This window comes from Oryzias latipes, chromosome 16 (assembly GCF_002234675.1).
Source record: "Oryzias latipes chromosome 16, ASM223467v1".
Lineage (NCBI taxonomy): Eukaryota > Metazoa > Chordata > Actinopteri > Beloniformes > Adrianichthyidae > Oryzias > Oryzias latipes.
In genome coordinates this window covers 7,837,595-7,850,518 of record NC_019874.2, presented here as the reverse complement: position 1 = coordinate 7,850,518, position 12,924 = coordinate 7,837,595, and the positions used below count along the sequence as shown (strand labels likewise).

The 12,924-nt window shown below is 43.4% G+C and overlaps 1 protein-coding gene across 4 annotated transcripts; it reads right to left on the bottom strand.

Moving 5' to 3' along the window:
• Positions 1 to 355: 355 nt before the first annotated feature.
• Positions 356 to 12,580, bottom strand: LOC101171191 (dysbindin-A). Of its 4 annotated transcripts, none has more exons than XM_011484935.3 (10): positions 12,410 to 12,580; positions 11,666 to 11,719; positions 10,291 to 10,341; positions 9,498 to 9,558; positions 9,042 to 9,174; positions 7,638 to 7,770; positions 7,239 to 7,261; positions 3,276 to 3,422; positions 2,300 to 2,425; positions 356 to 1,086 (listed from the first exon to the last, which is right to left on the bottom strand). In XM_011484935.3, exons 1-10 carry the CDS (start codon positions 12,463 to 12,465, stop codon positions 1,013 to 1,015), a joined length of 858 nt encoding a protein of 285 aa, XP_011483237.1. In that variant the 5' UTR covers positions 12,466 to 12,580; the 3' UTR covers positions 356 to 1,012. The 4 variants fall into 4 exon arrangements, with proteins under 4 accessions (XP_011483237.1, XP_011483238.1, XP_004077694.1 ...); XM_011484936.3 differs by having other exon boundaries at positions 356 to 1,083; XM_004077646.4 differs by having other exon boundaries at positions 356 to 1,040; positions 12,410 to 12,574.
• Positions 12,581 to 12,924: the final 344 nt, after the last annotated feature.

Genomic DNA, 12,924 nt, shown 5'->3' with positions numbered 1-12,924 from the left:
GCAGGTTGTTGTGGTGTTCATTTAGAGTTACAATGTCAAATCTGGGATCACAACTGCTCAAATGTGCTTCTGCGTGTGCTCAAATCTGCTGGTGCAAATCACAAGTGCGCTACAACTGTGCTCTGACTTCTGACATTCCTTGCGAGAAACTTGTGTCAAAACTGATCTGTGAGGAGGGGGTCAACCAATCAGAGTGCAGCACTCAGAGGACTTTGTAAAGTTAGAAAGGTCTTCACAGATTCGGACTTTCTGCTTCAATAACTGTATTAACACAGAGAGTGAACAAAAAAAGCATTTCTAAAGAAAGAAGTCAGTTTTTTCCTGCATTTTAATGAGAAATGATCTCTTCGTGCTGTAAATCAATCAATCAATCTTTATTTATATAGCACTTTAACATCTGCCAGATGTAAGGCTTTCACGGACAGTGTGGGATTCTGCCCCTCATCTTTTGTTGCCTCCATCTTACCAAAAACAAATCAACCCTTTCACTACGGCGTGAAGGTCTTTGCAGCACATTCGACAGTCTGGATCATGTTTTGCTTTGGCAGGAATTAAAATAAAAATAACACAGGAGTCATGTGATGTGGTAGAACTCTGAGACAGTAATGTTGTAAGAACAGGGATTACTTTGAAATAGCAGTAACCAGTAATCTGTAAAGGATTACAGTTGGGAGCAACAGGTATACTAGGAAGACAGATGTTTATTTTCTTTCCTTCACAGGGATCGGCTGCTTCAGCTGTTACAAGGAACTAGCAACAACAACTGTTTTGCGTTGCTGATCTCCCATGTCAGTGTTCACTGTGGGGGGGTGAAGCCTCAGCTTCACTGTCCTCAGAGTCTCCGGCTGCACAGACGTCTCTCAGACCAATGAGGGAGGTGTCCGGTTGAACGTCCTCCTCGTCTGACTGCACCAGCTGTGCATCACTCTCCTCGCTGGTCGCCTCTTCCTGTTCCCACACAGCAGCTTCCTTGGACCGGTCCTGGTTTGTGGGGGAGTCCTGGTTCAGCGAGTCAGAACAACTGGATCTCAAGTCTGGACCTATGAGAACGGACAGTTTTCTTCAGGCGGCCACATGTCATCCCTGCTGGATTAGAATCACATAAAAGTAACGGGGCCAACAACAATTTCTTCATATTATCACCATTCTTTGTTCTTCTCAGACTCTGACTGTACTGTCCATGCAGCACACAGGTTTGGTACCAAATAAAAAAAAAGATATTTATAGAAATAAGGTTTAAAAACAATTATTTGTAGTTTCTAAACTAGTGTTTTTTTTTATGGATCAGAAGATGCGTGTCGATCAGGCACTCCGCTGATTTTAAAGATTGTAACAGAGGAACAGCTGTAAACTTCAGAGCCGTCATCTGAAGACTACGATGGCGACTTTTCCTTTTTTGGGAGGAGCAGATGGAGAAGGGCCTCTATACCAAAGAAGACAAGCACAGCCTAATAGTGACAGCTTTGAGCCGCGGAGCGGCGGTCCCGCTCACTGCTGGAGTGGAAGGCAGAGCTAGGACTGTGATGATGAAGAGGCCGACGCCCCCTTGATGTTAGATGGGAAGCGACGGGAATTTTGGAGTCCGAAAAAACACTGTGGAATACAGAGGAGGAGGAGCCAGACACACCTCCAGCTGTGAGCAAGTTCCAGCCAAAACTATGACTCTAAAAGGCAGTTTGTTTTATTCTTTGCCAATGACACAATAAGGAAAATTTGTAAAAAAATAAAAATAAATAAAAATGTTTAAAGCTGCCAAACCACAGAAGGAGGAGTGAGGCTGCATTGAGCCTCTATGTGTTTAAACAGGAACGGTTTATTTATGACACAAAAAGAAATCTGTGAAATTTGCCTGGAATCTTTTCTTGTATTTTTGCTCAAAAACATTTAAATTAGTTTGTTGAAAACATTTGTTCATGTTGTTTTATTGAAATCACACTTTAAACTTACTTTGAGTCTATGTTGTAAAAACGGATCGTTGAACATTTTGGGGGTTTTCACTGCAAACACTTTTTTGCTGCCAGAATTTTCTGTTATTATGTTAAGATTTAAGTCTAGCGTGTGAACACAACATGGGAAAATTAGAAAATGAAGTTAGTGCCACATAGGTGAGGTTGTGCTGATTAAAATCAGCACAACACAATTAGTGTTTCAAATTAAGAATATGGAGGTAAATTCAAAAGTAGACAAAAACAAAATTAGGCCTAAAGGGTTACCTTTTTAAAGATTTAGACTATTTTTTAAGCTAAACGTGTCACGCGAAGAAAACACATGATCCCGAGGTAAGAGCAAAAGAAGTTACCAGACGTTGGTGATGTCCCAGGACTGGTGTCACTGGTGGAATTGAGAAAGTCGTCCAAGGCCTCCTGGTCCGACACGTTAGCTACTGTCATCTGCTCCAGAACACATGCATCTGCTCCTACCGCCTCTGCAAATACACACATGTAGAGGAATGTGTCTGTGGTACCAAAGGAAAAAGGATATTTCTATCTATAAAAATAAAATAAAAAACGGGCAAAACAGTAGAAGAAGATCAGACATGAGTACAATTAAAATACTGCAAACGACAAATTTACTGCGTTCTAATTATTAGTTTTTATTGTATACATTTCCATTACAAGCTGCGTGCGTTCTTGAGTGCGAGACACGGCCGCCCGCCGGAGGATTTTGTGTTGGGGGGGGGTTTATTACTGTTCTCCTTCACTCTGTAACACCAAACATGAACGCGCACGTTTAGAGTGCGATTAATATCACTACATGTTTTGTTTGGGAACTGTTTTTTGCAGCGCTACGTTACGTGTCTATATAAATAAAGGCGGAGCCTCCTGCCCCGCGTTCTTCATGGGTGTCAGGCTTCATGGCTACCAGAGAGGAGACAAAGTGTCTGCAGTTTGTTTATTACTAGGCAATATATAATATTCTGAGAAGATGTCTGTACCAGAGAGCACAGATGAAACTTGCGTGCAGCTAGAGAGCGGTCCCCTGCAGAAGAATCAACACACACCCCCAACACACTTGTGTGCGCTCCTTCCTCCTACACACGCAGCGCTGACACACACACACACATACATAGTAATTCTACAACACCTGTATAGTTAGTTCATTAGTTAGATAGGTAGTAGTTAATTGTTACTGTTACTTGTTAATAAAGAATTCTGTGTTGTAATTGTATTCATTCACGACGCGGCCGCCGGGGGATTTTGTGTGTGTGTGTGTTGGGGGGCATGCCCCCTGCTGGTTCATCACCATGGTGATCAAAAATCCCACACCAAACTAACCGGTATGCTGCAGGTGTCCAGTGGATAAATATTCTTCAATGTCTTGGTGGAAGGCCTCTTCGTAGACCTTCTGACGTTCTCTGAGTTTCTGCTGCATGGCCCGCTCCAGTTCTGCCACTCTCTGAGCATGCTCCAAGTTCAGCTCCACTAGAGCAAAAGAGACAAAGCAGCAGACAAGCATGAGCAGACAAACACGTGTTCCACTCAAGCCCCCACTTTCCATTCCTGAATGAGAGGCAAAGCAGGAAACAACATTTGTTGCAGTTCCTCAAAAGACCACTGGAGGCTGGGAAATGTTAAAAAAATCCGATTTTAGACCCTAAATAAAATGAATGAGGAGCACGATTTAGGGATTTGTGTGGTCTAAGTTGCTTTGTTTCCAATTTATGGCTGCTATGTGTGGGGGGTTGCAAGAAGAAAAATCCTTTTGATTTTTTTTAAAGCTCAAATGTCATGGTTTCAGTTTGTTGTGTCTTGTTTTTGGTCCTTGTTCTGTCTAGTTTCTGTTTCCTGTTTTATTTTGAAAGTCTCCTGTCTTGTCTGGTTTCTTCAGTTTTACTTCCTTTGGTCCCCATCTGCCCTGATCGTGTTCACCTGTGTCTTGTCTGCCCTGTCTGTATTTAAGTCTTGTCTCTGCCTTCCTCCTGTGTTGGTCCATTAACTCAGTCTTGGTGTTCATGTCTTGTTGTCAAGTCTCTTGTTCCTCGCCACGCCACAGTGAGTTTTCGTTTGGGTTTTGTCATCCTGCTCTGCAGCGCTTTTGTTTGTTCTTTTTGTGCATTAAAACCCACTAGCCCTGATCCTCATGCCTCCGCCTCTGCGTCTGGGTCCATCCGGCTCTCGAGCCCCCCTGCACCTTGACATCAAACTTATTTTATGCCTCAACCTCTGCTTTGCCCCACCCAAAAGCCATTTTAGGATGGTTGACACGGGGGTCTTTCTTTTTATTTAAATCAAGAACACAGCCGGTTATGTTCAGAGATGCCCCACACAGTGGACACATGTCCACCGTTAAAATATATTAGGTTAATAAAAGTAATACACAGCGATTGTGTGTGTGTTGGGGGGCGTTTGAAGGCAAATATCTAATCGTTCAGATTCATGGTGCAGAGTTTTGATAGATGTGTAAATTCTGCCAGTACTGTTGCAGAGGTCAGGGGGTCAGCCAGGCAGAACTCACACCTCACACTCCACTGAAGGAGTGAGGATGATGATGATAACGAAGAAATGTCTACGTGTTTTCTAGAGGCGTGGCAACTAAGAACTGGATAAACAGATATGCTTCCATCCAGCAGCAGAAACAGTGTGTCTTGCCTTCTGCCAAGCATGGTGGTGGGAGTGTTGTGGTTCGGGGAGCCTTTTTCTCTACCGGCACTTTTAGGTTACGGCTCGGAAAGGAAAATGTGGATTCCAAATAGTACTGTGGCATTCTGGTGTACACGGTGATCTTTTCCTTTCAGAAAGTGGACCACAGAGAACGGAAACTATGATAAATACACCTCCAAGACCACCAAGGCTACAGGCCATGGACCAGCCAAGCAGGTCTGCAGATCCAAACCCCACTGAGCACCTGTGGGGCGTCCCGTCTCCCACATCATCAGGTCTGTGGCGCGGAGGATCGAAAAGGGTACCGCACTAAGCTCTAGCCAACTCCATGCTCAAGAAAGGTATGGAAGAGGAAAGCAGTGGTGGGGACTAGGGATGTAACAATTCATTGATTTCAGTTCCTACAACCCAACTAGATCAATCTGTCTGAGGCTGAATCGATTCAGCCTCTAAGCGACTTAAACCATTAAAAAAATCCTATCAAAATGATAGATCAATATTAGAAAATACCCTTTGGATTAAGGCATGTTAGAGGATCATCCATCATTCCAGTCCAATGTGTGGAAACACTTTGAATTTAGCAAAGACATGTGACCATCCAGTGTGCTAGAATGTTCTGATAATGTTCCCTTTGGATTATTTGGATGTGGAAAAACAACAGTGGACTGAACTGTAGGAAACTAAAATATGAATCGATTTGACATTAATACTTGTCTGTTTGTACACATAGTTAATTTACACTTAATTAATCTAGAAGAAATAGAAGGAATGTGGCTAAACATGTCCTGGATCCATTTTATGTCAGAGAATAGGACCATTTCAAATGAACCAACATTGATAATGAATCGAATCGTTGTTGACATGAATCGTTGCACCTCTAATGGTGACACAAACTGGGTATTTTCACTAACAGGTGTTCTCATTTTTGTCGTGTCCAATTTGAAAATGTTTTTTTTTTATCATTTAAAGATGTCATTTGTTGTCCATTAAAACCCACAACTTTGCAGAAACCTCCACTTTTCATTTTCCACTGTGCCAAAGCAGAAAACTCCCATGACAGGAAGTTGTTACTTCTGTCTGACATTAGGAAGACGGAGCTTCACCGTTCATGACACTTCGGTGTAACCACACCTCAGTCACTTCCAGTTGTGTTTTTTATTTTTTATGTCTGTGCCATGATGTCTAAAGTGCCAGAAAAATAATGTGCCTTTTAAATAATGCATTTCTATACAGATGGTTAAGCTGCTTGACTTAATCACTTATTTCTGAAACGGTCTGAGTATCAGGGTCCGTACACTCGTGGAATGCACAGCAATTGAACCATGAAGCAAAATAAAGGCCTCCTGTCTTGTTGCTGAGTGATAAGTGACGACATGTTGTGTGCTTTTGTTTTTAAGTCCTCAGGATACTTGACAGCAAAACACCAGGAGCATCTTTGATTCATGTCATCAACTCCTCCAGGCCGTGTTCATCGACTTTTATTTTGTTAGAGCCACATTTTATTATAGTTATTGGTGAAGAAGTGGATAGAAATATTGAGACATGAATGCAACTTGTGTTGAGATCTGCTGATAAATCCAAACTTTCACTGTTTTCCGTCAGCGGTGAAAAACGTCTGCGTTGCTGCTGCATCAGTAAATTCATGCTAAGTGGACATCAAATACCATAAACATGTTTCCCATCCATGTTTATAGATGACATTTAAATGTTTGGGCACAAAGAGAGAAGTAGAAAAGTCCAGAACGCGTTCACGTCCCCTCCACACGACCCTGGCCCAGCTTGCTCTTTGAGCCCTTCTCCTAATTTCAGCAAACGCATCAGGAAGACAACATCCTGTGCTGGTAAGTGATCACGCCGCGTACCGGCACATCTCCATGACTGTGACAGGAAGAAACACCCGCGGTGCAGCGTCGCAAAGCCAGATGAGAGTTACCATTGGAACCACTAGATACCATCCACAGGTAACAGACTCAATAGGGCTCTAGGGCTGCACGATATGAGGAAAACTAGTGATATGCGATATTGGTGATTAATATTGCAATAACGATATAATTTGCGGTATATAAACAAATATCAAACCAACCAAAAACATCATTTCCATTTCAATGCAACAGTATAAAAATTATACTCCAAATGACCCTTGTCGACATAGGAGGCAAACATCAAACATAAAAGGGCTCATCTGATTGATCAAAAACGTAAACGGGTCCTTCCGATTGGTTAAATGCATAAAGGGATTTATTTCATTTATTCAATATTTCAAGCTGCCATGAGTTTGTTTTAGCACATTTAACCCTTGTGCTATCTTAGATGACCCCCCCCCTTACTTTGACATGTTCTCCCTACCATGACAAAGGTGGATAAAGGTGGAAAAATTTCATGTAATCCATGGACACCAGTGAGGTTCACGAATCATTGAAGTTAAAGGGTTCAGTGCACTGTCTAGTGGGTCTAGATGACCCCATTCCCAATTTTAAAGTTCCTAGGATAGCACAAGGGTCAAGGTAACCGTTTATTGCGATTTTTGCCGTCTTTTGCGGTATGCATATTGCACAGCTTGATGTCGCGATAATGATAAATTTGCGGTATATTGTGCAGGCCTACTCAATACTAACAAAAGATAAACAATGTACTCACCTTCAAGTAACTCCACTTCCTTCCTGTTGAAGACAGAAAGGATTCCAGTAAGGAACATCAAAAACTGAAAAGCAGAACAGTGCTGCCCCGGCTTGTAGGCAGAACCTGACCGACTCATCTGCAGAATCGAAGCCAAAACTGAGGGATCCAAACTTAACACTGCAGTCGACCCGATGGGATCAGAAGGCCAGTATTTGGTTTTTCTATCATTCTTTTTACAGATTCATCAGGAGAATTCATTGCAATGCTTGATCCCAAATTCAAAATAGTATAAAATAAAACAGTAGGTAACGGTTAAAAAGGCAGTTCAAATGAAGCTGAGAAACGAGGGCATTTAATTTCCAGAAAAAAAAAACAGCTTAATATGACATTTTTTATTTGGATTGAAGTTTACCAAACCTTTTCTTTTTCTTGTAGATTTCCATTTGGTTGATGTGCTGATTTTTGACTGTCTGCTGTTCACACTGACAACACAAGGTCTCCAGGTAGACCAGTCTGCTCTCCATCTCCTCAAAGTCACCTTCCAAATGAGCTGCAAACACAAACCAACAAACAGCAGCAGCTCATCCCTCTTTGTTCTACAAACGTTATATTCAGACAGAAACTCCCTTTAAATGTGAGGTAAAAACGTTCTTCAGAAAAACAGCCTGTTTGCCCCTCAGAGCAGCAGAATGTTGAAACTGTAGCAACATTTTGGTCTCAATAAGTAAAACCCACTGAACACAGTGAGACCATCATGTGGAAAACACTAAATGAGCTCACACAGACACCTCCTTCAGGCCGTGTCACACAGCCACTGCGTGCATTCTGCACACGTTTCACTGAAGAACATTGGTCATACATGAACATGCGTGGAAAAAGTGAGAAAAAGTGTGAAATTTTCACAGATGTATCACGAATGAACCACGTTAAAACCACAGAGGAAGTACGAGTAAACCACGTAAAGAACACGTAAATCAACGTAAAAGCCACATCTGGCCCAACTACATCATTTAAACGTGATATTTGCAGGATATAAAAGTTGTACATTGGTGGGACATGCGGGGAAAATCCGTTAGACATGTGTGGAACGGTTGTGGAAGGCCACACATTGGCATCTCGCAAAAATTACACACAATTGTGTAAGACATATGTAACGATTGTGTATAAACAACGTAGAATACACTGTGTAGTTGTCAACTGACCAAAACTGTTGAAGAGCTCAAAACTGAATCCACGTAAAGACCTGTCGGCCAAAACATTCAACGGACGTCTGCGCACATCGACAGACGATGCACACAAGAAACACTTTTCTTTTTGATGTTCTGTTTTTCTTCTGATGCAGCAACAAGAGAAAGACGACAACAGGCATCTCATGAAAGCATGAAATCAGCCACCATGGACCACTGCAAGCAAGAAAACCACATCCTGGACTGGGAAAAGGCCAAAGTCCTCGGCACTGAAGACAACAGACACCGCAGATGGATCATGGAGGCGGTGGAGATCCAAAAGCGAGGCCACACTTCCATGAACCGGGATGGGGGGGCCTTCCTGCTCCCTCACACCTGGAGCAACATCCTCCAGCAGCAAACGGACGTCAAGTCACAATCATCTGGTTTCATATACGTCCCATCACCACCATCTCATGACAACTCTGACGAAGATGACCGTCCAAACATTTCATGTATGTGGAAAAACACCACCGTGTCTGATAATAGAAGAACCTAAGATGTCAATTAATAATACAGACACTATGAACTTGATTGGACTAAAGCTTGTGTTTGACAAAGAGTTTCCTAAAAAGAAGAAAATCCAAGCCTTTACCTATTTTGGCGGTGATGGCGTCAAACTGGCTAATGAAGTCTGGCAAGCTGTGCAGCTGTTCCTGCAGCTGGATCAGAGCGGCTCGTCGTTTCTCCCAGTGAGCAGAGAGCACCACCACGTCCCCATCAACCGCCTGACGGGAAGAAGACGTTTGCAGATCATGAAGTCAAAGGTCACAGACCCCATGGAGGAAGCACAGCTCACCAGCAGAACATGAAATGAAGCGATTCCTACTGTGACTTTTTCCCATCTTTAAATCATATATAATAGATCGTCCTCCACCTCCTATTCAAGCAAGGTGGACATTTCCAACTACGTTATGCTTAAATACATTTAGATCAGAGTGTAGATTGACAAACTGTTGTTTGACTCCTAAGAATCCATGTGGGTAAAATCCATGCGTGACCCCAAAAGGTCATCAAGGAAAGTGTGAAGGCTTTCTGACGTTCTTCATACCTCAGCAGCCTGAGCATTTTCCTGGCTCCTTTTATGCAGCAGAAACCAGCTGTTCTCGTACCTGCAGAGAGAGACCAGACGTTTTAGATGAGGAACAGGCTGTAATTGTTACACTACGTCAGTGTCTTTTAAATAATGGCCTCCCTTTTCACAATGTTCTGCAACACCTGTCTGAGGTCTCCTGTCAGCCTTTAAGGTCCCTCTCTGATCTTCTTTTGCTCTATTGGAAAAACGTAGTCTTTTAATTATGACTGTGCCGTTTTTAGCCAAAGGGAGCTTGTGGCCCACCCAGCGTCACAAGTACGATCTTTCTCAAGCAGCTTTTTTTCCATCTGCTCTTGATTCACAATGATTTCAATAAAGAAATACAATTTTTTTCATAAATGACCATCATCATTAAAAACACCACTTTGGCTTTTGTTCCATTCATGCCTGGACTCAGCTCAGCCTTAGGTTCAGGTCATAGGGCAGTAGTTCTAGCAAGGATTCCCAGACTCTTGTGGTAGGACACCTGTACGGTACCAGCTGGTGCCTTTACATAAAGTTACAGCCAATGAGGCTGCTACTGTTGAATATTTCTCTCTCTGTTGAGCTCACATTTCCTTGCAGCAGTCATGCAGTCTGCCGTCTTTGTGCTGATGCATCTCAGGATCTCCAATCCTCATTTGTCCTTGGCAGGCAGAAAGCTGCTAAATCCAGCTGCTGCTCATGGTTTGGGTAAGGAATCAAGTGAAGCTCAGTCCTCTTGATTCCATGCTCAACATGAAGTGTGTGTGAGTGTGAGAGTACACACCTGCTTAAGATCTCCACACCGGCCCTCAGATGGGGAAGACGTTCTTCAAACCTGAAAGGAGATGCAGTTTTTGGACCCGTGTGTATCACTGGACGGCATCATGGATCAAGTATGAGCAGCTCAGTGGTGAGTGGTGGAGCGTCCGCCCTGAGGCCGAGAACTCGGGCCTTCCGATCCACAGCAAGATCATATCAAAAGCCTCCCTGCTTCACACTAAGCATGGAGTAGGATGGGGGTTGAAAAACCAGGAGTGCTACTGTTACCGCTGCTCCTTGCACCCCCTTTAAGGGTGGATGCATCAAGACGTGCGCTGTTTGCTACTGAGTGAAATCCCATAACTCCTGTAAACGCAGGAGGATCTGAAGAGCACACACCAGAAACGAGCACAGTAATTTCCAGGTTACAGAGCGCACCTAATTACAAGCCACACCCACCCAATTTAATGAGGATTAACCACTTTTTACATACACAAGCTGCACTTGTATATAAGCAGCATGTTATAACAATTAGATTGATGCATCACTGATTACCTTGGCCCGAACATTGAGTAACAACGGCAGGGAGGAGTAACCAGCAATTTAGCTTATTTATTTGAACACACCCACATCTGCCAAACAGCATGGACCTGACTTCTGCTCACAGCTCCCTCAGTTATGGTGTGAAACTTCACACCCAGATTCCCCACTTCCCATGAGTCTTAGTGGTTTAAGGCGGGGCTAACCCCTGGTTCGCCACAGTGTGTTGTAGATTTAGGATGTATATGTGCTGAAACATAGAATTATGAATATAGAATTATGCAGGCTCCCTGCAGGCTCCCTTCTGAGACTGCCGGAGTGCTTCTGGCGGCCAATAAACAAAAGCATAAATTAGCCGCATCACTGAATACGCCGCAGGTTCGAAAGTTCGTGCCAAAAGTAGCGGCTTATAGTCTGGAAAGTACGGTAAGAATGGCCTGATGTCAAAGTACTGTTAACCCACACAGTGAAGTGAAAGATTTTACATCATTTTCCTTTGTTAAAACAGAAACAGACACACAAGCAGCACCCATGCTTGGGGGGGAGGGGACCTCCACTGTACCATCACTGTAAAACGATGAAGCCCCGTAGTCTGTAACACACCTGAGGAGCTGCAGAAACTCCACCCAAACACACACCCAATACAACACTTTGATATGCAGTTGACTTGTTTAGACAAAAAAAAGACAAATCTGCATTTAGGATGCGTGAACATCTATCTGGCTGCTTAAAATGCTCTGAGGGAAAGCTCATCTGTCCAGTTGACCTCTGTGGGAGGAGGGCATGTTCTCAAATCCATGCAGACCTCTCTAAACGGACAGAAACGTACGGAGCCGGCCGGGTGTGTGTTGGTGTTTCACCTGTACCTCCTCCTCGCTTTGCCGTCTCTCGATGCTTCCCCAAGAGTCTTGAAGCTGTTTTTAGAAGAAGGAAGAGCAGAAAGGGTTACATTCAGATAAAAATTTCTCCCAGAAAACAAATCCAAACAAAGTGAAGCAGCAGGTTCTGAGCCGCTGTGAAGTAAACCCACATCTACGCGCTCGATTCACTCTCCATCTGTGTCAGACCTGCATGATGATCTCTGCAGGCTGCATTAGAAGCTGTGCATGTCTGTCTGTGCACGTGCAGGTAAAAATGACGTCTGACCTCTCTCTTCTATTTGTAAACATCAGGACAGGCTTGTGCGCCATTTCTATTGGATTTATTTCCACCTCCGTTTCATCCTCTGGGCTGTTTTCATTTCCTTCTGCTTCTTCAGTGAGAAACTTTCCCGTCTGTTTTATCACTGAAGGCTGCGACCATCAGGACGTGTCTTCTGGTGGATTAATGATCAAGTCCAGTTCATTCTAACTTCCTCTGAACGTGAACGGGATTTCCTCAGCCCCGCCCCTCACATGACTCTCAGCTGAGACTCATTTCAGCTCTATTTATACCGACAGTTTTCAAGCCCAAACGCAACGCAACAAACTGTTACCGGTAACCGACTTCAGACAACTGACAAATGCTGAAAACACGACAAAAAACAATACATTTTCAGCGGTTTTGTGTCACCGCTACTGAAGCTAGGCTGCGCTTCAAGAACCGGAAGTGAGCAGTCTACGAACCCCGACGACAGATCCTGCTGCACCACCTGCAGCCTCTCCCGAAAGTTTTCAAACATCCTGCTTCGGCTCGGAATAAACCACTTCACTGTCGGGAACCCGTCGATGCCGCAAACATCTCCTCTATGACGTCACCCACGTCAACAGTGCCTCGCTGCTTTGCGGGAAAACCTGCGTCATCCATACCGCCACCACGTGGTGTGGAGTAGACATACACTGTTCATAAAAATAAAAGGAACACAGCAAGATCAACATTGATGACAACAGCTGTTCCTTCTGCCAAACTGCTGTTGAAGACATCGATCACATATTTTTCCTGTGTGATGTTGTACAAGTGTTCTGGTTGGATGTTTACAAATGATTAAAAAATAAATTCCCATTCATCATGGACTTCTTTTCGAAAAAAGTAATAATCTTTGGCGTTTCTGTAGGTTACAGAAATGTCACCCCAGCTTCACCTTCTTTAACAATGAGGTCAATTTATACTTGAAATCCATAAAGTTAGTCGATTCACCTAA